The sequence below is a fragment of the Phoca vitulina genome, unplaced genomic scaffold (assembly GCF_004348235.1).
Source record: "Phoca vitulina isolate PV1807 unplaced genomic scaffold, GSC_HSeal_1.0 scaffold21, whole genome shotgun sequence".
Taxonomy (NCBI): domain Eukaryota; kingdom Metazoa; phylum Chordata; class Mammalia; order Carnivora; family Phocidae; genus Phoca; species Phoca vitulina.
In genome coordinates, this window is record NW_022589724.1 from 29,043,710 (window position 1) to 29,066,025 (window position 22,316).

At 46.6% G+C, this 22,316-nt stretch overlaps 1 protein-coding gene across 1 annotated transcript in view; it reads right to left on the reverse strand.

Moving 5' to 3' along the window:
• Positions 1-22,316, reverse strand: part of MED27 (mediator complex subunit 27) — a 204,073-nt gene that overhangs the window by 18,491 nt on the left and 163,266 nt on the right. The window contains exons 5-6 of the mRNA XM_032418812.1: positions 10,636-10,743; positions 1,543-1,584 (exon numbers count right to left, since the gene is read on the reverse strand). Coding sequence (XP_032274703.1) covers positions 1,543-1,584; positions 10,636-10,743 — 150 coding nt within the window. The remainder of the gene's footprint in view (positions 1-1,542; positions 1,585-10,635; positions 10,744-22,316) is intronic.

The window sequence follows — 22,316 nt, forward strand, 5'->3', positions numbered from 1 at the left end:
AGACTGTAGAGTGGCGGGGGGGTGGGGTGGGAAGGGTGAGGACAGGGCCAGCCCGCCTCCCTCAGCCCATACTAGGCACCTGTGTAGACCATGGGGCTCTGACAAACTGAGCTTAAAAACTGAGTGTGTGGAACAACTCAAAAGCCTCTGCTTTTTGTTTTTGTTTAAGGTATGATTTCCATACAGCAAAATTCACCCTTTGTAGGTGCGAGATAACGGAAAAAGAGTATATATATTGCTTGATCTCTGCCCCTAGTTCCTGGCATAGAGTTCCTGAAACCCTCATAATTTCCTAAGTGATAAGAGCACTAGGGGCATCTCCTGGTCTAACAAGGCAACTCTGGGTGGGCACCTGGATGGGGGCTGGTCACCAGAAAGACCAAGCCATAATTAGGGTAATCAGAGACTTAGAATTTTCTGTCTCACCCCCCATCCTCCAGAGAAGAGGAGTGGGGCTGGAAACCGAATTACGATCGATTATGTCTACATGAGGAAGGCTCCATAAAATCCCAGCAATATGGGGTTCAGAGAGCTTCCAGACTAGACGACACAACGCCAGAAGAGTGATGCACCCCAACTCCATGGGGACCAAAACCCCTGCGCTTGAGGCCCTCCCACACCTTGCTCTATGTATCTCTCCATCTGGCAGTTCATCTGTATCCTTTATCATGTCCTTTAACAAACCGGTAAACCTAAGTAAGCATTTCCCTGGGTTCTGGGAGCTGCTCTGGCAAACTGACAGAGCCTGAGGAGGGGGCATGGGAACCTCTGATCTACTGCCAGGAGGACAGAAGCACAGATAACTGAACTTGTGACTGGGGTCTGTAGCTCCAGGGAGATCGTGTCAGGCTGAGTTAAACTGGAGGACACCCAGCTTGTGTCCTGTTACTGTGGGGCAAACCCCCATATTTTTGGTGACCAGGAGGAGCAGAAATGAATTGTTTTATGTGCACAGTAATGGAGATTCACTGGAGACAAACACAGGAGGGAAGAACTGGGGTCTTCCCTACACAGGAAGGAAAGCACAGTTTTCCCTCTACAGTAGGTATATTAGTTCCATGAGTTTGGGAACATAACACAATGTGTAATCACCACCACAATTAAGACACAGAATATTCCCACTGCCCTGACACATTTCCTCTTGCCCCTTTGGGCACAATCTCCCCCCCGACTCCCAGCCCCTGGACACCACCGATCTGATTTCTGTCCCTAAGGTTTTATCTTTCCAGAATGTCATATTAATGGAATCATACTGTGAGCAGCCTTTTGTGTCTGGCTTTTTTCACTTTTTTGGGGAGGGGTTAGCCTGGTGGTGGGTATATTGAAGAGGGCACGTACTGAATGGAGCACTGGGTGTTATACACAAACAGTGAACCATGGACCACCACATCAAAAACTGATGATGTAATGTATGGTGATTAACATAACAACAAAATAAAAATTTTTTTAAAAAAGGCTCTAACTTAAGACCGATGTTTATACCTTTGAGCATTCGTATTTCCCTTCCTGACTCTTGAGTAAGAAGCAAAAAGTAAAGCTTACCTTCTGGAATACTTGATAGTTGGATTTGGACCATATATCAAGCTGGGGGGAAAGAGATAAAGCATCATCAGCACCAATTTTAGAATTGTGGACTTTGAGAGATGACACTGTAACTACTGTTACACCCATCAGCTTGAAATAATAAACATAATTATGGAATAAACAGAATCGTGGCACTGCATGTGCATCTTAAATGTCCTGCTTGAATTTCTTCTCTCTCACCCTGTCAGTTATTTAAGGAAACCAACAGAAGGGATATAGGGAAGTGAGTGTGAGACACCTGTTGCATCCAAGGCCACATGAGCGGAGCCCCTGGCTCCCTTTTCTGACCTGACTCCTTCCATGGTTCTCTTGCATGCCAACGTCAATCCTGTCTCAGGGCCTTTGCACGGATTTCTTTTTCCCCACAAACACATGGCTCCTCTTAATTTTCTTTAGTTCAAACATCACCTTATCAGAGAGTCATTTCCCAGTTACCCTGTCTAAAATATTATTTCCATACCTGTTGTCTTCTCATTATCTTTTCAAAAATTTGAGATTTTCATTGCACTTAAAACCACCTGGAACTTTATTTCTTTTGCTTATGCTGTCCTGGTGTGGGACCTAGCATGTCACAGGTATCAGTAGGTCCCTGCTGAGTGGAGAAAAACTAGCAGCTCCCAGCTGCTGAGCACCTGCTCCACGCCAGTTGCCACACGGGGCCCTCCACACGCACTCGCTCATTTAATCCCTAGAACAAACCAATGCGACTGGTCCCACTAACAACCTTACTTTCCAGGTGATGAGACAATGGTTCAGAGCCATTCAGTTGCCCATGGCTTCTTATGGATGGTCTACCCTGATGATGCTCAAACTTGGCTGGCATCAGAAGCTGCTGGGGGAATTTTTTTGTATTTTGATATACAGATTCCCTGTCCTCCCTTGGAGTGTCTGAATTAGTAGGTTTACAGTGGGCCTGAGAATCTGTTCATCTGTTTGTTTGCTCCCCAAGCAGTGGTGTAACTGTGATGGCTGGTCAGGCCAGGGACCCTTGATCGAGGGCACCCCTGCCTCACAAATGAGGAAACTGGAGGTCGTGGCTAGGGCTTGGAGTCAGCCGGGTTCATCCTCTTCGGGCTACACTGGGTCTTGCACAGAGCATGTCAGTGGCTTTTTCTAACCAAAAGGATTTTTGTTTTACAATTTTGTACGGTAAGTCAATGCATTCTCATTGTTCTGTGAGTTTATACTTATAAATTAAGTAGAGCAAAAACAGAATTACCCCCAATTCAGTGCTGGGAGATAGCTCAAGGATAGTGCAGATTAGAAGAGTCAGTACGTCCCACGGGTGCTAAAAAGTCAACTTTAATATATGAATTCCAGAGCCGAACAAATTGAAACACCTGCTCGATGGGCCTCTTGGAACCTGCCTTTGGGGTTGTCCAGTGGTCACGGTAGAAACCTGAGATACGACTGTATGGCCTATAGGTTGTGTTATTGATTTTGGAGCACCTGGGAACACGAGAAGCAATCACGCGGGAAGATTCCTCTAAAAAGACAGGAAGTGAAGTGTTGTACTTGACATGGGGAAGTTCAGAGTTCTGTTTTTGTTCTGAGGAAAACACCAAAACCTGGTTTTCTGAAAACGGCCCTTGGAATTGAGAGGTGGTCTGTGCACAGGCACACGTTCAGTTCTCCCTGGCTTCTTCCTGTTCAGAATGAGTTCCACGTACACTGCGCCGTGTTTGAGAACTTTCAGGCCATGGAGGAGGTTTAGAGGATTCTGAGAGGGTCCCCTGGACCTCTGCGGGGCTCCTGCTGGAGAGGGCCAGGGTTAGCAGATCCAAGCCCAGGAAAAGTACTGGAAGAACTCTGCCTGCACATTCACTCGAATGGGTCCACCTCTCCTCTTCTAACCCCTCTGGTGTTACCATGTCCTTCCTGGATTTCCAGAGAAGCCCCTAACTGACCCCTCTCGTTCTACTCTGGCTAAACTGCTCTTCAGAAAGGTGGTATCAATTTTCAGTCACTGTACTCCACCCCCCCTTCAGCGACTTGATTAAAAAAAAAATCTTTAGGCATTAGAATTTTAATTTGGTAGGCTAGCAATTTGTAGGGGAAAAAGTGACATGTTACCTCCAGATGACTCTGAAGGAAACCTCAAAAGAAGGTTTCCTTCATATGGAATGAATGCCCTACACTGTCAATTCTGTTGAAGAAAACTGCTGGCCAGCCGGTAATCCTGGGGAGGAGAAGGCAGGTTCCTACTGTTCCTCAGTGCCGCAGTGGGGCCCAGGGCTTAAAAAATGCAGCACTTCAAGATTATTCAGGGAGTGCAGAATGAATAAGAACGATTTTTTGTATCTCTTAGTTCTGCCAAATCACTGCCAAGATGACAGGGAGATGCCAAAGATTCTACATCTAAATTTTAGGGAGAGTAACATCAGTGTCTCAACTTGGAACGAACACAGGTCCCCTTCCTTTTGAAGCCGGCAACTGTTTCTTTTGAGGTTCTCCACTGTTTGTCCTTCCTGCCTGTTCCCAACATACTTAGGCAGACCAAGACATAAACACGGGGTCATGGAAAAAGAGAAAAGAAGAAGCTGCATATAAACCGAAAAGTTAGTTTTTATTTAAAAGAGAAAATTATTAAAAAAAAGAAAACAAACCCAACTCTTCAGCATCGGCGGAATGTTTTAATAGAGAAATCATCCAGGGAGAAATACACAGAAGTTTAATTAAGAGATGGACTCTCCAGCCTAATTGTGGCTTCTCATAACACACCACGCTCATTCAAAGTGAGCGTGCTGCTCTTTTTGAAAGGCGGTTTAAATAGATAATTCAGGACCCTAGGGAAGAGCTGCAGCCATCTGGGACAGAAGGATGTCGGACAATAAGCCCTACGTACCAGGTGCACACGGGTAAGAAAGGGAGCGGGTAACAATGGGTTCCCCTATTGCTGCGAACGCACAGCAGGCAGGTTGTACTTGATTTTCTGCTAGATTTATGCCAAAGAAAGCCATTTAAGTGAGCATTCTGGAGTCAGTGCCCTGCCTCTCCTCAGGGCCAGGAAGATTTCAGAAATTCATTTCAGGGAGCCTGGACTGATCCAAGTGAATATTTATTAGCTTTAGCTTATTTACTGCAAAGACGGGCATGGCTACCAATTTTTTTTCTGGCTGTGATATTCAAAAAGGAGCATTCTGGAAGCTGTAAACTTTCAGCCTGATGAACGGGAAATTATTCTGAACTACAATGTCAGGGAAAGAAAGTAAAGCACCTCTCAGTATTCTGGGCAAGCGTTAGAAAGATCTTAAAATGGAAAAGTCAACCTTATGGTAATTGGTGGCTGAATCTGCAGTCTTAGGAGTAGCCTCTGGGACTCTGAGGACTGGAATGAGTATTTTAGGGGTAGGAATGTGCTCTGTTCTCGGGTAAAATGGAAACAAACCCCACAGATGACCAACTGCTCTAGCACAGACATATCTGCTCTCAGGTTAAACATCAAGACATCAAAGGTCCTCTCAACCAATCAGAATGGTGATGATCAAATTGACTTACTGAAAAGAAAAATCAGAATGGCCCAATATCAGAAGGCAAGGGCTCACCAGCTATGACAATGACCACTGCCATCGGCATGGCCGCACATCCAGCAAGGGCAGACACCATTCACCGAGGACCATGCATGTGGCCTGCACTATATCTGCATTTCCTTCCTTCCTCCCTTCCTCCCTTCCTCCCTTCCTCCCTCCTTCCCTCATTCCCTCCCTCCCTTTTAAAGATTTTATTTGAGAGAGAGAGAGAGAATGAGGGGGGGGGGGGGAGGGGTAGAGGGAGAAGGACAAGCAGCCTCCACTCTGAGCACAGAGCCCAAGGACACGGAGCTGTGTTAGCTTTTGGAATCCTCCCAGAGATCTGGATGAGGATGATAAAACCATCCCCACCTCCCAGAAGAGGACATCGAGGCTCAGAGAAGTTAAGTAACCTGTCCAACATCACACAATGAACATGTGGTAGAAAATCCAAAACCAGCTCTGTCTCCAGAGGCCCAGCTCTCAACCTGGGAGGAAGACCGCCTTTCAGCTAGAATTCAGGAGGGCTGACTGCGAGCCCCCCCCAAGTGGTAGCAGCTGTTGCGGGGGGCGGCACTCTTGTAGAAGTTCAACATGACAAATCTGCTTTGAGGCCCGCTCATGTGACAATCATCACCACTGAAATTCGCTTAGCAGCCAGTGAAAATCCTGGCAGCTTCTCAGAAAGTTACGAATTCTTCATTTCAAAAAATAGTACAAGGTACCATAAATTATCTAAAATTGACAATTCCAAATAAAACTCATAAGCCTCACAAGGGTCTTCAACTTTTAAAGCTTTGATTTATTAGCATCTTCACCTTGCAAGGTCAACAGGTGATGCGTCAGCAGGGGCAGAGGGCCGTAAACCAGCAATGGTTGGACATTTCTCCATGATTCCCCAAGTTTTCAAAACCATAAACTTCTACCTGGTCACCTTCTTAATGTGCCCAGTCCACCCCAGAGAATCAGGAAGTGAACAAGTCTCACCATAGAACTAGTGTTACGGGTCTGCTGTTCTTCAACTTTTCACTTTCGATCAGGACAGACATCTATTACTAGAAACTGCTGAAAAGCACAACTCCGGGCACCGTCCGCATGCGAATTTAACCGGAGGCCCCTTCCCCAGCTTTTCCCCCTTCCCCCATAAATAACAAGAGAACATTTTTCTGAAGGTCGTCTGAACAATTTCAAAGGCTATAACAAATCAAAATGTTCCCTGCATCTAATATCAAACGGGGCTGATGCCAACACTTATTAGAGAAATCAGATTCAAGCTTCCCCATCCCCCTCGACCCACACACACACACACACACACACATACATCCAACTTTGAAGTGGGAAGAATGCGGGGATCAGAAATTACCCTGGAGACAGCTCTGGCTGTCTTTGAAGGTTCCCTTTGATACCACTATTTCTTTTCCTCTCTTTCGCTAGGAGGCTAAAAGCTGCCTTTTTTATTGATATGGGGTAATTAATGAAGCTATAGCATTAACATAACCTAAATCCCTTAATAAGATAAATTCAACCGAGACACTTATATTTTTTCAGTTAAGTCTGGTGGGTATAAAATCAGGACAATGGCCAGGTATTCAACTTAAATCTGCCTTTTAACATGCTGAGTCATGGCTCTCTGCGCCTCCCTGGTTACAGTGAATAGCGGGTTGGTAAGTTTTAAAAGCATTTTTACATTTTATTAGAGGAATTAGTCTACTGGAGCTTGGTCTCAAAAATATGCATCCCAGGTAAAGAGGCAGACGATGAGGATGGCAGCGGTGGCGGTTCCTGCAAAGTGCAAAGTGACAGCCTTGCTGGGATTCTGATGGGAAAAAAACCTGCCAGGTCTGGAAATCAGGGCGCGGGGTGGTGGAGGGGGCGCCGGGCCACTATTGTAGCAACAGGGATAATTAAACCTTTCCGGAGGTGTTGGCTGCTTTGGGTTCAGACCCCAGCAAGCCCACGGCTTTCCACGCCGCGCCTGCGGTATCAGTGGCTTGAGCTCTCAGACTGCAGCAAATCACCCCCAGGCAAGTGCTCAGGCCCCGGCTCGGCAATGCAGACCTGCATGTCCGGAACAGCAGAACTGCAAGCAGCAATCTGCTCTTGAGGACCACACCTCAAGCTCCAGTGGCTCCTTCCGAAGGTTCATTTTGTTTGGGATGTGCTAGACATCTCAGCACGTTAATTACACTAAGGCTTACATGTGTATAACTATATATAAATTCACATACACCAGCATCGGTACTCAAAATAGAACACTAATAATGTCTGCATGGTTTTGTAAAGTGCTCTGAAAAAAAGAAGGTGCTAATCAAATTGGCTAGGATTCGATTCTGGGCAGAGCGGTCGTTTAGAGAGCTCCTCTGCCAAATGCGGTTAATGTGCCTTTGACACAACAAACGCCTTGGTCTCTCAGTCTTGCTCTTCCCTGTTTTAGGGTCCCTGCCGACCACTTGGGCCAATGTGTGCAGCTGTAAAATGTAGCAAGAGGCCTCCTGTATCACATTTGTGATATGAATCACAGCAGAATTCAGGTTCCCAGACACACACTCATTTTCTTTCTGATGAACAGAGAGAGAACCCACGCTAATCTCTCATTAGGAAGATGTGCGCCGTGTGCACATGAGTATGTGTCTCCTTCATTTTCTGCACTTATAACTACGCTCTCGGCTGCTTCTTTTGGTCTTCGTCTCTGGTGTTTGGTTCTCCGCTCTTCCATTCCGGCTACAGCACTGGCACATCCGAAGCAGGCTTCTCCACTGTCCCCTCCCACACAGCGCCGGCTTCTCCAGCACCCCAGGCACCTGCGGCGTCTCCTTGGGACAGCGTCACAGGATGAAGGGAAGAGCTGAGTGTGTCAGGTGGACGAGGAGGACAAAGCATCTCAGGCCGAGGGCACCGAGGGTGCAAGTGAGTGAGAGAGTTGTGGGAGCCACAAACAGCACAAAAGGCTGGAGAGTAAGACAAAACGTGCTCACAGAATGACGTCAGCTGAGGTCAGAAAGGAAGGCAGGGGCCAGATCACCTGGCATTTCTATGTGTTGCTAAGGAGTCTGGATTTTATTTTAGAAGCCAGGGTTTTCAGAAGCATGTTCTGAGAAATGCCAGTGTCACAATATACTGAGAGGAAAGGAAGAAATAATGAATTTGGGGTTCAAATAAGTTAGGAAAATACCGCACACTATATGGTCCTCTTAGGAAATTCACAGGACACTAAGCAAACTAAAGTTTCCAAGAATTTCTATAGTAAAGAAACCTACTGAACCTTCTCTAATCCTGTGTTTCTCAGACATTTTGACCATGGACCGCTTTGTGTCTAATACCTATTAATATTCTACTTTCTTGCATGTTTTGGGCAACAGGGGATGGTGAAAGCAGGAAATCATATGCTTGGATGTGTATTTTGGGAAGACTGCTCTGGAAGCCAAGTAAAGGACAGACTGTGGGAGGGAAGTAACACTGGAGACGAGGCATGAGGTGGCCAGTGCACTTGCTCCACTGAGAAATAAGGAGAACCTGGAGGAAGGGGACACGGACAGGAGGAGCCCAACTTGGGAGAGACGTAAGCAGGAGAATCACCAGAACCCGCTGACAGACTGGATTTGGGGGAGCGGAAGGACAGTTTGAGCGATTAGGTGGTAGTACAGTTACCCTAGATGAGGAACAGCGGAGGGAAACTGAGTTTCAGGAGGAAGACGGTGAGCGGAGTTTTGGGCGGGCTGAAGGTGAGGTGGAGCACCTGGGGAGGAGAGGTGCCACCTAGACACAGGTCGGGAGTGATCTCTGTGGGCTGACACATGAAACCACGGTATGGGGTGGGGGCGTGAGGGTGGGGTTGGTTGGAAGCACCTGAGGGGGAGTAGCCAGAGAGAAATCCTAGAAGCATACATATGTGACAATTTTCTAAATCCCTTGTTTTAAGTGCAGAATAAAAATAGTATTCGTTATTTACTGAGTGGTAACTAGGTGGCAAAGTGCTAAGTGCTTTGCTTTACAGGTCTTAGTTAGGACACTTCCGTGTGGGGCAAATACAAAGTTAAAGAGATGATGCAAAGTAGGTAAACCCTCACTCCTTAGAATCTAACTTCAGAGAATGCTTCCTCCCTCTCCCAAGTTTGTACCTCTTGTCACACGGTCGCTCCTGTTGCTTAGCTTTCTATGTCTCCAGCCTTCTCTCCCCAGTGCACCTGTGGGTCTCTGGAGGGCAAGGACTGTGATTCATACCAGGTGTGACTGAGGAGTTGTGAACCTCGAACAAAGGCGACAAGAACCACACCTCTAAACGGCTGGGCCAGTGAGGCGCAGGCTCCTGGCTGGGGGTGTTTCTGCTGTTGCTCACTCGTCTAGAGCTGCTCATGAGAGGGGCCGCCAGGGTTCACAAATCATTCACACGAAGACCAGCCTGCCCCGGTGACGTGCTTTATTCTCCACAGCTGCTCTAAAGACACTTTGGTTTTTCCAAAAAGAAAACAGAAATCTCCCCTTGAGGAACACTCTGCTTTCAATGGGGAGATCTATGAGAACTTGGCAGAGTCCCTGAAGTAAGAGTAGCTTCCCTCGTTGACAACACTTGTGTGGGATGTGGAGATGCTGGGTTACTTGTTCAAAACACAAATCTCATCACTTTGTGGGTCACAGCTCTTACGTAGCACACTGTTATGTGCTAAGCTACATCTGTCACCTTTTTTTGAAGAATGTTCTATCCTCATTATAACGTGGCTTTTGGGTGGTGAGCTAGAACTATAGCAAACTTTAAAAATTGTAATGGGCTTCATGAAGAGAAGGGAAAGCTCAGGAGAGAGGGGCAGACAGAGGCTTGGTGCACGAAGTGGCCGGGGTGCATCCAGGTGGGTATCTCAGGCGGAGCGCTCATTACACTCTGGAAGCCAACACAAATGAAGGCTGTCAGCTCCCATTAGCATCTTCTGATGCTCTCCATAGAGCCATATGGACAGTGTGCAGTCAAGAGAAATTAGGGGTTCACATGGGTGAACTTTCTATGAGACAAATCACCATGGAAAGAACTTCCCTTTTTTCAACTGCAGTGTTCAGTATGTACTATTGAGGATAAGCCACTTCCCCAGGGCTCCTTGTTAGCTTCATAGGAAAAGATCCCGAGCAGGTTGTGTGTCAAAGTAACTCGAATTTTCCTCATGGTTCTAGGAAAAGCAAAATGCTGAAAATGCCAAACCCTGGGCTATTGATGTGCTGTACTAAGGGGCGGGAAAAAAAAAAAGAAAGAAAGAAATCCATTTCCTCAGAAGACACATTTAATGAGGCAACTGAGGTCTAAGGTGATAAATTAGAAATTCAACTAAGGGCATCAGGCTTAAAGGAAAAAGCAGAAGCTTGATGAAAAATGCAAGGGGAGAGAGAGAGAAATGTTTTTCTGTAAAACGTTCATCTTCATACTGATAAACCATGCTTGTTGATCATTTCAGCTATGACTGCTAGTGTTTAATGTCATTCAACTGGGACTCTACTACATTTGTTCTGGGACACATAAAATAAAGGAAAATGAAACAAAAGACTCCAGAATGCTTACCTTGCCATCTTCTGTGTAGACATTTTCACTATATCCCCTTACTATTGTTCGATCGATGAATAGGCTCCGCATGACGACAATCACTTTCAACACCTTTCCCAAGGTCACCTGTCAAAACACATGCATGCAAACATGAAAGCTTACACTCGACCATACAAATGCATGAGGCTGGGCAAGACTCTGTGAAGAAGAAAGGATCACCTCTTCCTCTTGTTGCTGAGAGATGCATGGGAGGGCCCTCCGAGGGAAGGCATCCTAAAGTGTTCAGGAACAAGCTCTAAACAAGGCCCTCCTGCAATCTACACTGAATTTATTTATATTTTTGGCTCATAAATCTCAGGATAAGTTCCATATGTTTAATATCTGCTGGATAAAGTAAAATTTCCTTTTATTTTTTTGTCTTTTTTTTTTTTTTTTTAAGATTTTATTTATTTATTTGACAGAGAGAGAGACAGCGAGAGCAGGAACACAAGCAGGGGGAGTGGGAGAGGGAGAAGCAGGCTTCCTGCCGAACAGGGAGCCCGATGTGGGACTCGATCCCAGGACCCTGGGATCATGACCTGAGCCGAAGGCAGACGCTTAACGACTGAGCCACCCAGGTGCCCTATTTTTTTCTGTCTTAAGATGATCTTTTTCAAAGGCTATCCTAGGATTCTGGCATCCTAGGATTTGGTAAGCACATTTGTTTTCCTATTATTTCATGGCCCTACGTACACCCATGGAATATGTAGAAGAATACAGCAGAGAGATTAAAGGCAGGCACCAAACGCCCACCCGGCTGAACTATCTATCTATAATAGCTCAGTGTAAGTAGAGAAGCAATACCAAGTAAGTTCTGAAGGTAAATGGAAAGTAGCTGAATTTTATCTCCAAAAAGACACATGATCCTGGAAATACATTAAGTGCTTTTACTCTCTTAGAACCTAAGCACGTATTATGGATTAAAAACAAAAACAAAAACAAAAAACACAAAAAACAAAAACCCACACACCTAAAAAAAAGAAAGTGTAGCTTCATATAATGCCAGGGAAAAAGTAACCTGCTCTGCTTGCTGGAACAGGCTCAGCACTAAGAATAGAAACAGCACCTTCCTTTCTTTTAGGGGCTCATGTAACTCCTGATACTTTGCTACACCTTTCTGTTCATTTCCCAGATGAGACCCTGGAGGCAGACTCGGAACAGGACCCAGGCAGGGCCCACGGTCCGGCTTGTTTGACAAGGCTCCAATGTCAAAGAATGGGCTGAAAAGAGCCCCCGCCCCAAGCCTAATCCTGTGATCCAACATATACTCTGTTGCTGTTGATGCCACCTTCCAGCACCCTCTCCTCACTTCCCCGCTCTCTGCTGTCCGCCTGTCCCCAGCAACAACCCTCCTCTTTCCTTGATTAGTCCTGGATATGAGCAAACATTCCTAGTATCTGGTTCCTTCAATAACTTTTTTTTTTTTTAAAGATTTTATTTATTTGACAGAGAGAGACACAGCGAGAGGGGGAACACAAGCAGGGGGAGTGGGAGAGGGAGAAGCAGGCTTCCCACAGAACAGGGAGCCCGATGTGGGGCTTGATCCCAGGACCCTGGATCATGACCTGAGCTGAAGGCAGACGCTTAACGACTGAGCCACCCAGGCGTCCCTGGTTCCTTCAATAACTTCTAAGTGCTGAGAGGATCTCTCTTTTTGCATGCCTAAAATGGTCCAGAATTATAAACAGGGTAAGAAAAAGAGATGATACCATTATTTACATTTAAGAGAATGTTAATAAAAACATCTCATTTCTGTATAGTACTTTCAAATATTGCTACACCATGTAACGTTTAATGGGCCACCTCTTGGATTACTGGAAATCACTAGATAAGGATGTCAATAAACCACCGAGGTAGGAGCCCCAACTCTCACTAGTTCACATGCAGTCTATGGGGAGGAAGGGAGAGAGAGAGGAAAAGAATCAAGTTCACAGTTTTGTAATTATAAACACTGAAATTAATATAGCCTCTCATTGGGCTGCAGTGGAGGTCCAACACGCCGTCTCCAAAAGGGCCACCATTTTCAACTGCCCATTTTAACTCTCTTTGCTAATAAGCAGAGATAACTAAGCTATTATTTCCTTAAAAAACCAAAGTCTAGCTGACTTTAACCAATAAATTGCCTTTGTCATTTCTCAAGTATTTTAAGATGGAATTCAGAAAAAAACCACAGTAAAGATACTAGAAATTTTATATTTAATCTTTGTTCTTTTTAAAAGTGAATTTTGGTATTTTAAAGCTAACGAATACTAAAAACTTAGCTAATCAATATGCTTGTTATAGAAAAACCTAAAATTAGGGTAAAAAGGGAGGAAATTATCACAGTCTGCCCTTCGAAAACATTAATATTTAATATTTCAGGGGGATTTCCTTTCAATCTTTTTACTATCAAAGGTTTATGGATTTCATAGAAAAAGAGGTCAGACTTTGTGTTACCAGAGGCGGAGGGTAGGGCAGGGGGAACCGGAAGAAGGGGGCCAAAAGGCCCAAATGTCGTTACGAGAGAAATGCGTCCTGGGGATTCGATGCGCAGAAGCTGACCACAGTTCTGCTACACGTGTGAGGAAAGTTGTGTGCAGAGTAAATCCTACAAGTTCCCGTGACAAGGAGGAATTTTTTTTTCCTTTTCTCTTCTTCCTACAGAATCTATAGGAGAAGATGGATGTTGGCTGAACCTACTGTGGTCATCATTTCACATCAAACCACTGTGCTGTTCACCTTAAACCTATACAGTGGTGTAAATCAATTACTCTGTAATAAAACTGGGGGGAAAAAGATCTACTGTTTCTGAATTTTTAACATGGTTACAACTGAAACTATATACTTAACTTCAAATTTTTATTTAAAGTTATGACGTAAGCATTGTTCTTTATTGCTGTGCAGTCTTCAAAAGTGGCAGTATATGCTGCCTGGCACTCTACTGAGTGGATAGATTTATAATTTCTTTAACTATTCTCCTATTGCTGGACATGAGTTGCTTCCAAGTTTTCCCTAATATAAATATGCCTACAATGTGCACTTCTGTTCACCACGCTTTTGCTGTGCTTGGGATTATTTCCTGAAGATAGATTTGTACAACTCTAATTACTGGGGCCAACAGTACAAATATTTAAAGTCTTCTGATGCAATCTGCCAGCGCAAGCCATAAGGGTTATTTATGCCAGCTACAAAGGTACAAACGTACCTATTTCACTTCTCTCTTGTCAGTAACAGGTAGTACATTAAATCGAAACAAAGTAAAATCCATCCCCCTCCCGGAAGGAGCGATTTAGTTAATTTCTTTAACCCATTTATTTATCTATAAAATTTTTAAAAAGATTTATTTATTCTAGAGAGAGACAGTGTGTGCGTGTGAGTTGGGGGGAGCAGCAGAGGAAGAGAATCTTCAAGCAGACTCTCCGCTGAGCGTGGAGCCCAATGTGGGCTTGATCCCACATCCCTGAGATCATGACTTGAGTGGAAATCAGGAGTTGGACACTTAACCGACTGAGCCACCCAGGTGCCTGCCCCTAACCTATTGATCATGAAATATTTAAACACATACACAAAAGTAAGCGAAACTGGAACCTCCACAGACCCCTGCCCCAAACTTCAACAACTACAGCTCTTGGCAAATCCTGTTTCACCTCCATCCCCAACTCCTTTTCCCTTCCTGTGTTACATCAAAACAAGTAACAGCCATAGTACCATCATTTCATCTGTAAACATATCCTTCTGTGTCTCTAAAAGGACTCTCAAAACAAAAAAATGCAAGACTACGATGCCATCCCACATCTCAAGCAACAAGAATTCTTCAGTGTTATCAAAACTCAAGTGGTCAGGGTTCTAATTTCCAACAGTTTCGTAAATGCCACTTTTAAAAAAGTCTGCTTGTGCCAAGATCCGAATCTAGCCCACACAATGTGATTGGCTGACACGTCTCATGAGGCTCTCCTAAACTAAAGGCGCCCCATCTCTACTCCCACCCCCCATTTTATTTGTTGAAGAAACTGGGTCATTTTTTTCTACAGCGTTTTCTGCAGTCTGGATTTCGCTGATGGCGTCCCCATGGTGTACTTCACATGTTCCTCCTTACTTTGTACTTCCTGTAGGTTGGCATGAGAGGAGATTCAGGCTTGAGGTGTTTTGGCACGATGAGTTCCCAGGCGGTGTTACGGTCTACCAACGGGAGGTGAGCGAGCCTGGGTGTCTCAGCAGGTGGCGTGGGCAGCTGCTGACCCACTAATTCACCAGGGGCTTCAGCCGGCCACATGCCAATGTGATCGCTCCATCTTTGTTTATTAGCTGGGGCACTTTTATAAAAAAAAAACTTACCCCCATCTACTATTTGGCTACTCAGTGATTGAGGTTATCACACAGGAGAGGCAGGATAAATGCTCCATTCTTTCCCTTTATTCACCAGTCTTCAAAACTATGCATCGGTTCACTAGTTTCCTTCCAATGCAGACGGCTTAGTTTTCTACCCACATTATAAACTCATGGATTTCAGCACATTTGATGTATTTGCACCTGACACAATTACTAGTCTTACGTTCTTCCTGACGCTCACATCGCCCTGTGGCCCGTGGGCATCTCCTTGGTTGGGTCCTTTGGACACAGTCTAGTCTCTGTGATGGCTCCCCTGCTATCTGGTACAGGACAGTCCAGGTTGTCTGGTACAATTCCTGCCCAAGGTCACGAGTCAGCCATCTCCTCCACAGCCCTGGCTCTTTTCAGTGGGAAACGGCATTTCAGGACAATGGCCAGGGCAAGAGGGGCACAGACTTTTGAAGGGTTAAAATTTTTGTTTTTCATTTTATGAATATGAATTAGGTCTGTATCCTCCTTTCCACCTTCCCCCTCAGTGAGCAGCCCCACGGCTTGTGCCCCTACTAGCCTGCAGCGGTTTCTGGACAACTCCATTATCTCTCAAATTGGGAAACTCTATGAAGTTTGCTCATTCTTTTTTTTTTTTTTTAAAGATTTTATTTATTTATTTGACAGAGAGAGACAGCGAGCACACTCAGCAGGCAGAGGGAGGGGAGAGGGAGAAGCAGGCTCCTTGCTGAAGGGAAGCCCGACGCGGGGCTCGATCCCAGGATCCTGGGATCATGACCTGAGCTAAAGGCAGACATTTAACTGACTGAGCCACCCAGGCGCCCCAAGTTTGTCCATTCTTATTTTTTAGAAACCCAGAAAGGACCCTGGTGCTCATTTAGGTGGAATACGCATAGGCTTATGGCTTTCTGAATTTTTAACACCGTCATAACAAAACTCCGTACGCAACTTTGAAGCCTGACACCATGAGGCTCTGGAATCAGATGCACTTGGAGTCAGGTCTCAGCTCTGCTGCTGGAAAGCTTGGCTGGTCATCTACCTTCTCTGACGTCGGCTTCCTCTCACCCAGCGGAGATCACGATAGCTCCACCTCAGAGTGACTGTGAGGGGTCAGCAAGACAATGCACCGAGCAAGGGTGAGGGACAGGCCCGGCGTGGGATACGTTCCCAGCGGTAACTGCTGCTCTTCGGCCCAAGCCCAGTCTGGATTTGGCGGAAGTGAAATCATTTGAAGTCAGTTAACATCAAAGCTGGAACCAGTTCAGTGAACTTGCCACTGAAGTTAATTTTCCCTTCTGTTGTGGTATCTGGGGCTAAAGGGAGTTGTAGAGAGTGGATGACAGTGGTGCTGGGCCCTGAGGTATGAACAAAAATGTGCCTTCCATGACCGACTGCTGAGTGGGAAGTCTGCAAGCCTGAAAGTCGGGGCAGTTTAGGGGAAGACATGAATGAAGCTGTCCTGTGGGCTGATCTAGACACTTTGCTGACATCCAAAAGAGGCCAATTTAGTGTGCAGGTCAAGTGCACTGGGCTTCAGTCCCACATCTGCCACTGGGCTGTGTGACTGAGGGCAAGTCAAACCACCTCTCATGCCTGTTTACTCAGCTGCGGAATGTGGAGGGGCCCGTGAGGAAATCAGTCGAGTTGATCCATGTGAAACGTGGCTGCGACAAAACAGAAGGCTGCTAGCCTGTTCCTCTTGAGCATGGCGTGGTGGAAAGGGCCACACGAGCCTTTCAAGCTTCATCGAGATGGAGCTTAATGGACATTCTCTAATGTTCTTTCCAGCCCTCCCGTCACTCTACAAGGATTCAGATTCTCATATATCCAGATTGCACTAGTTTCGAACATAACTGGATGCACCAGGTTGTAATGACCTTGGAGTTTTGGTAGCCTGACATGGCAATGCCTCATAAACTGGCCAGTGGACATCGTTCCATAAAGTAGCCGGTGCCGGCCACAGTCCCGGGCAAAACGCCCAGTGACAGGGGCTACAGGCTGGTTCTTGGCCACTGCCTGGGATACCACAAATAAAGCTAATGCCATCTGGTAATGAAGCGGGCTTGCTGTTACCAAGGTAACACTTCTATTACTGAGCAGCACATTTCCGAAGAGCTCACTCACTACTCCTCCTGTGTCTGTCCCCATGAGTGCTCAAATGTCAGGCTGTGAAGAGTCCGAGGAAGCCAGCAGGACTCCCCGCCGGTCGTCACCCTTGCAGGGAGGTGCCCCCAGCCGTGCCGTCACTGCCGCGTCGCCTGTGAGGCTAGCTGGGCTCTGGGCAGCTGGGGCTGCGTCGGTGGTCTCTGTCGGGTCTCCCAACGGCCGCCTGCCAAGCTGTGTCCCAGTAAGAGAATTTCCAGTTCACGATGGCAAGGCAAGTCACAAGATAAGAAGGGAAAGTGGGAGGAAAGTTGAGGATAATAGCAAAAATATTTAGTTTCGCTCCACCACCAACTGTTGTCTAACACAAACTTAACAAAGCTGGTAGCTGTGATCTAGCTATGCTGGCAGAGACCACAGGAGCTTCCAAGGTGAGGGAAACGGATCACTTAAAAGCTTATTCCCTCGGGGCCAATGCAGGGAGAAAGGCACTTGGGAACTGAGCAGTATCTGTGTCCCGGAGACACGGGCGGGGAGTGGACCAGAAGCTCTTTTGCATGTGGAAGCCAGTCCCAGACATGGCATCCCTGACCAGGCATAAAGCATGGATGTGGGAAGTGAAGGGGGGGTAGCATGGTATTTGTCATTCAGACAAAAGCTGCATGGCTGAGCTCTGCTTCAGGGGAGGGGAATGTTAAAAAAGCAGGGGGGAAAAGAAGCCAATCATTTGGCCATTTACGAATGTTATTTTCCAAGTATAAACAAGGTAAAGTGTAATATGTAGGTATCCTTAAGGGGTCTGCTGTATTTTAAGTGATGTCCGTCAAAGTGTATTTGGAGGGTGAGGGATAGGGAGGGAGGGAGGGGCAGAGAGGCATCTCTACAGAGGCTCAGAAACAATTTTTCTTCAGTACAGTGTATTAAGAGTCTTCTTCGTACTAATTCCAAATAAAGAGGAGGATAAAGTGAACGGTTTCAGTAAGCATTCACTGATACCTGTGTCTGTGCCACGTGAAGCCCTGGGGGAGGACGTGGATTCAGAGAATCATATAACCTTAGATCTGGAAAGGACTTTAAAAATCATTTTTCCCAACTCCCCCATTTTTAAAGGGGCAAACTGAAGCCTGAGGAGGTTAAGAAGTGTCAAATATGGCTCCTGCCTTGAAGGAGGTGATAAAGCTGGCACATGCCTGAATTAACTGCAGGGCATGTAAGTGCTATACCAATGTGGGGCTCACGGCGTATGAAGAACTTTGGGGAGGGCAGTGTACTCCTTCACTGAGCCGTCTGGCACCATCAGAAAATGCCTGGTTTGGCACCTGTCCAATTAGCAGAAAGGTAGAGCTGGGTGTGCAGACGAGCGCTCCACAAATGGTATTTCATGGAACATTCCTTCAAGAGATGCTCTTAGATATGGCCTAGAAAAATATGTCCACTGCCCACCCAGGCTCTTCCCTGACTCCTGGGAGTCTTCCCCCACATACTGCAGCCTCCCCTCTTGACTTAGGACAAGGACAGGGCATGCCCAGAAGGCTGCAGCTTCCCCTCTAAGAACCCGGGGAGACGCAGCCCAGCCGGCTGTCTTACTGTCATTCTCAACAGAAGGCAGCTGAGGTTTCAAAAGATTTGAGTCCGAGTTCACTGCTCTTCTGTGCAGGGCCAGAAGCATGCCTCTTGCTGCTCCCCCTTCCCACACTGAGCCCATGACCCCATACAGTATCTCTGAATCATAAACAATGGCGACCGCAGAGCCTTGCTTCATCTAATCCTCCAGCCACCCCGCCGTCTTCTCTGGGTCTCTGGTAAGTGGCTTGAAACCCTGCTTCACGAGGCTCTTGGTTTCCCTCACAAATGCCTTTAAACTCACACTCCGGATCCCATCTATACGACCCTATTAAAGCACTTGTTTCATCTAATTTTAACGTTTTTTAAATTTTTATCTTTTAAAAGATTTCATTTATTTATTCATGATAGACAGAGAGAGAGAGAGGCAGAGGCAGAGGGAGAAGCAGGCTTCCCGCTGAGCAGGGAGCCCCATGCGGGACTCGATCCCAGGACCCTGGGATCATGACCTGAGCCGAAGGCAGACGCTTAACCAGCTGAGCCACCCAGGCGCCCTTTAACGTTTTTTTAAACAAAACTTAGCACTCTGACTTCTGCATAGCTGCTAGGTATGTGTAGTCCCGAAACTCACGGTGGGCGAACTGTTCTCCCAATAGCAGGCTTCCAGAAGCCGCAGCAGTGAGGGGGACTGGCAACTAAGAGGAACAGAGGGAAATGGGCTGTTGTTTCCGTCTAGGAAAACGCTAAAACTGGATATAGCTACAAGGAAACAGACACAGACCCACCCCGAGAAGCTGAAACTCTGGCAAGGCTGAGGCTTAGATCCATTATCTGTCAGTGGCCTGCAAGAGGAGGCAAAGAGCTGGCCGGCAACAGAATTGTAAAAGGGAAATGGGTGATGTGACTTGGAAACCAAGGGGTCAAAGCAAGGGTTTGTCAGAGATAAGACGATGTTCCTGCATGCCAAAGGTCACTCGTTTTATTCAACGGGATGGACCTCCGATGATAAATGCAATGCAATGAAATGCAATATAAGGAAAAATGAAACCAGAAAGCAACCCCAACGTATGGACTAGACTTGTGATACAGAGTCCTCACAGCCCCAAGACGGGAATTCTATTTTTCCTTTTGACAAACGCCCGGGAAAAATGAAGCAGGTAAGCCGACTTTAGATTCTGTCTACCAACAAGTCAGAAAATCAACTTGCCAGCAAGGCAAGAAGGCATGGGAATTAGGTTTATGAACTTTGGGAGAAACAGAGACCTGAGCTAAGGTCTTCACTCTGCCCCTTCCTGGCCGCGTGACCTGGGACAAGTTACCTGGCCTGTTAAGAACCCAATTTCTTGCCTGTAAACCCAGGATAAGGCTGTTGTGAGAGGAAATGATACCAGACATGTGGTAACAGACAGTGCTCAGCACTGTGATTAAAACACAGCAGGTACTCCAGCAGAGGTCCAGCTGGGTTCCTCCCACTGCTCTCCTTGTCACGGGGGAAAAGCAGCATGGAGCCCAGAGACCCAAGTTCAAATTCTGCCCCTGCCAAATACAGAGAGCAGGGTGGCCCTGGGAAAAGCAACCCACGGGGAATTCTGGCTTTCTCATCTCTGAAACGGAACCTTTATGTGAACTGGAAAGCTGGTGCTATTAGGTGCTGGGGTGACGGTGGTCACTACTGGCCCTGGCTACATGGTAGCAATTGTTTTTAATAATTATTAAACATTCTAATAAGATGAGGTTTATTTTGCATTCGGTGGCTTATTCTGTTGATGAATGAATTGGACTCATTTGCGAAGGAGTGCCCATGTTAACCATTTGGGCACCTGCTCCTCCTGAACCCATCCATCCCTCTCTTCTAAAGTCAAACCTAACCTGGCTGGAGGGGAACATCAGAGAAGACTGACTCATTTGCCAAGTCTCGCCGAAAGGTTTCATGAGAAGGATGGCCTGAGAAATAACTTCCTATTTCACATGCTAAACATAAATTTCCTCATAATCTTCTTACCCCAGCTCCCTTCAGGTCCCCCTCAGAACAGTAACAAAAATTCACACACGAGGTAAAAAAACCAGAGTGAACAGAGAAGGGCTGTCTGTCCTGATCTGGGTCTCCAGCTACCTCTGGGCTTCTCTTGCCGTGTTAGGAAAAATCCTCCAAATTGTCAAAATAAAACTTAGCTCACTTTAATTTATAAAACATATCTTCCAACTATGTAATAACAGCTTGTCTGGGAAAGAGGAGAGTGCGGAACTGACGCATGGCCTGCATGAAAACAGGGTGTCCCAGTTCCGGGAAGATTTATGTGACTGCAGGGGAGTTCAGGTTAGCTGAAGAAAGGAGAAGCTGACTGCTGTGTTCTCGACACAGTGAAAATGGCGAGTTTCTCCTACCAGATCTGAAGAAGGATCCTCAACGGCAGGCACGCTTTACTCGTCCCCTGTACTAAACACACAGTAAGGAAGCCACCATGTGCAATGGTCCTGCCTCACCGAGCCTACCTGTGCCAGGGAAGCAGCTGTCCCCTGCACTGGGGGAGGCCCGGGGGCGGTACCTGTCCGAGGGCGACCCTATTCGGTGGCCTCGAACAGAAGGCTCTGCCCACATTGCTGGGCCAATTAAACCACCTCCTTCCAGAATTCGGTCTGCAGAGGACAGAGAAGGGTGGGAAGAAGGCACAACACCCCCATGAGAAGGAGGCCATGGAGGAAGAGAGGGAAGGAATGAACGGGTGGGGAAGGAGGAATGCAGAAGGACAGACAGATGCACCCTGCAACCCAGAGCTGCCTTGGACCACAAACGGCGTGCACTTTCGTTCCTCCTCTCCCTCCTTCTACCCAACAATATCTGCTCAGTATGTAGTAATGTGCAGGCTAGGCATCAGGTACACGGAGATGGAGAAACACACATTCACAGAGCTAACAGGCAACAAACTCATATATAAAGAAACATGATTTGCAAGAAATTCTGAAGGAAACGAAGAAAAGGGGGATGGCTTAAAGAGATATTACTATGGGTGAAAAAAGTGACATTTAGATCAGATCATTCAGTTCACTCAAATATTTATTCGACAGACACTCACCCACCATGTGCCAGGATTACAGAGGGAGTGAATGACACAATGTCTTATGAGTGAACATCCTTCAGGGGGCAGGTCTGGGCGGACAGCAAACAAACATAAGACCATTTCACTGCATGGGGCTGTGAAGACAATACAGCCGGACAGGGGGATGGTTTGAGTTTGGCTGAAGCCAAGCCAGTCTGTGGACAGTGCTGGGCACAGCAGCCCGGGCTGGGGAGAAGCCTGTGTGAAGGCCTGAGGGGGAGAAGAGCCGGTGTCCCAGGAGCGGAAGGCCAGTGGGGCGGGTGAGAAGGTGGCATGTGCTGACCTGGCTGGTGGCAGGCCAGGCTGGCCATCAGGAGCCTCTGAAGCTCCAGTAAGGAGTTTACCACTTTGAGTCTGGGAGAAATGGGAAGCCACTGTAGGGTTTTTAGCAGAGGAATGACATGTTTGCTGTGTGCTTTTACAACACATGCCCCTGGCTGCTTCATGGAAGGAGCAAGAGGAGAAATGGGGGGACCCTGAGCAGGGGTGAAGCCAGTAGAAACGGTGAGAAGCTGATGGATTTAGGACATAAATGACACGAACTGCTAGAGACTGGATGTGAGGCGAGAGAGAGGGAGC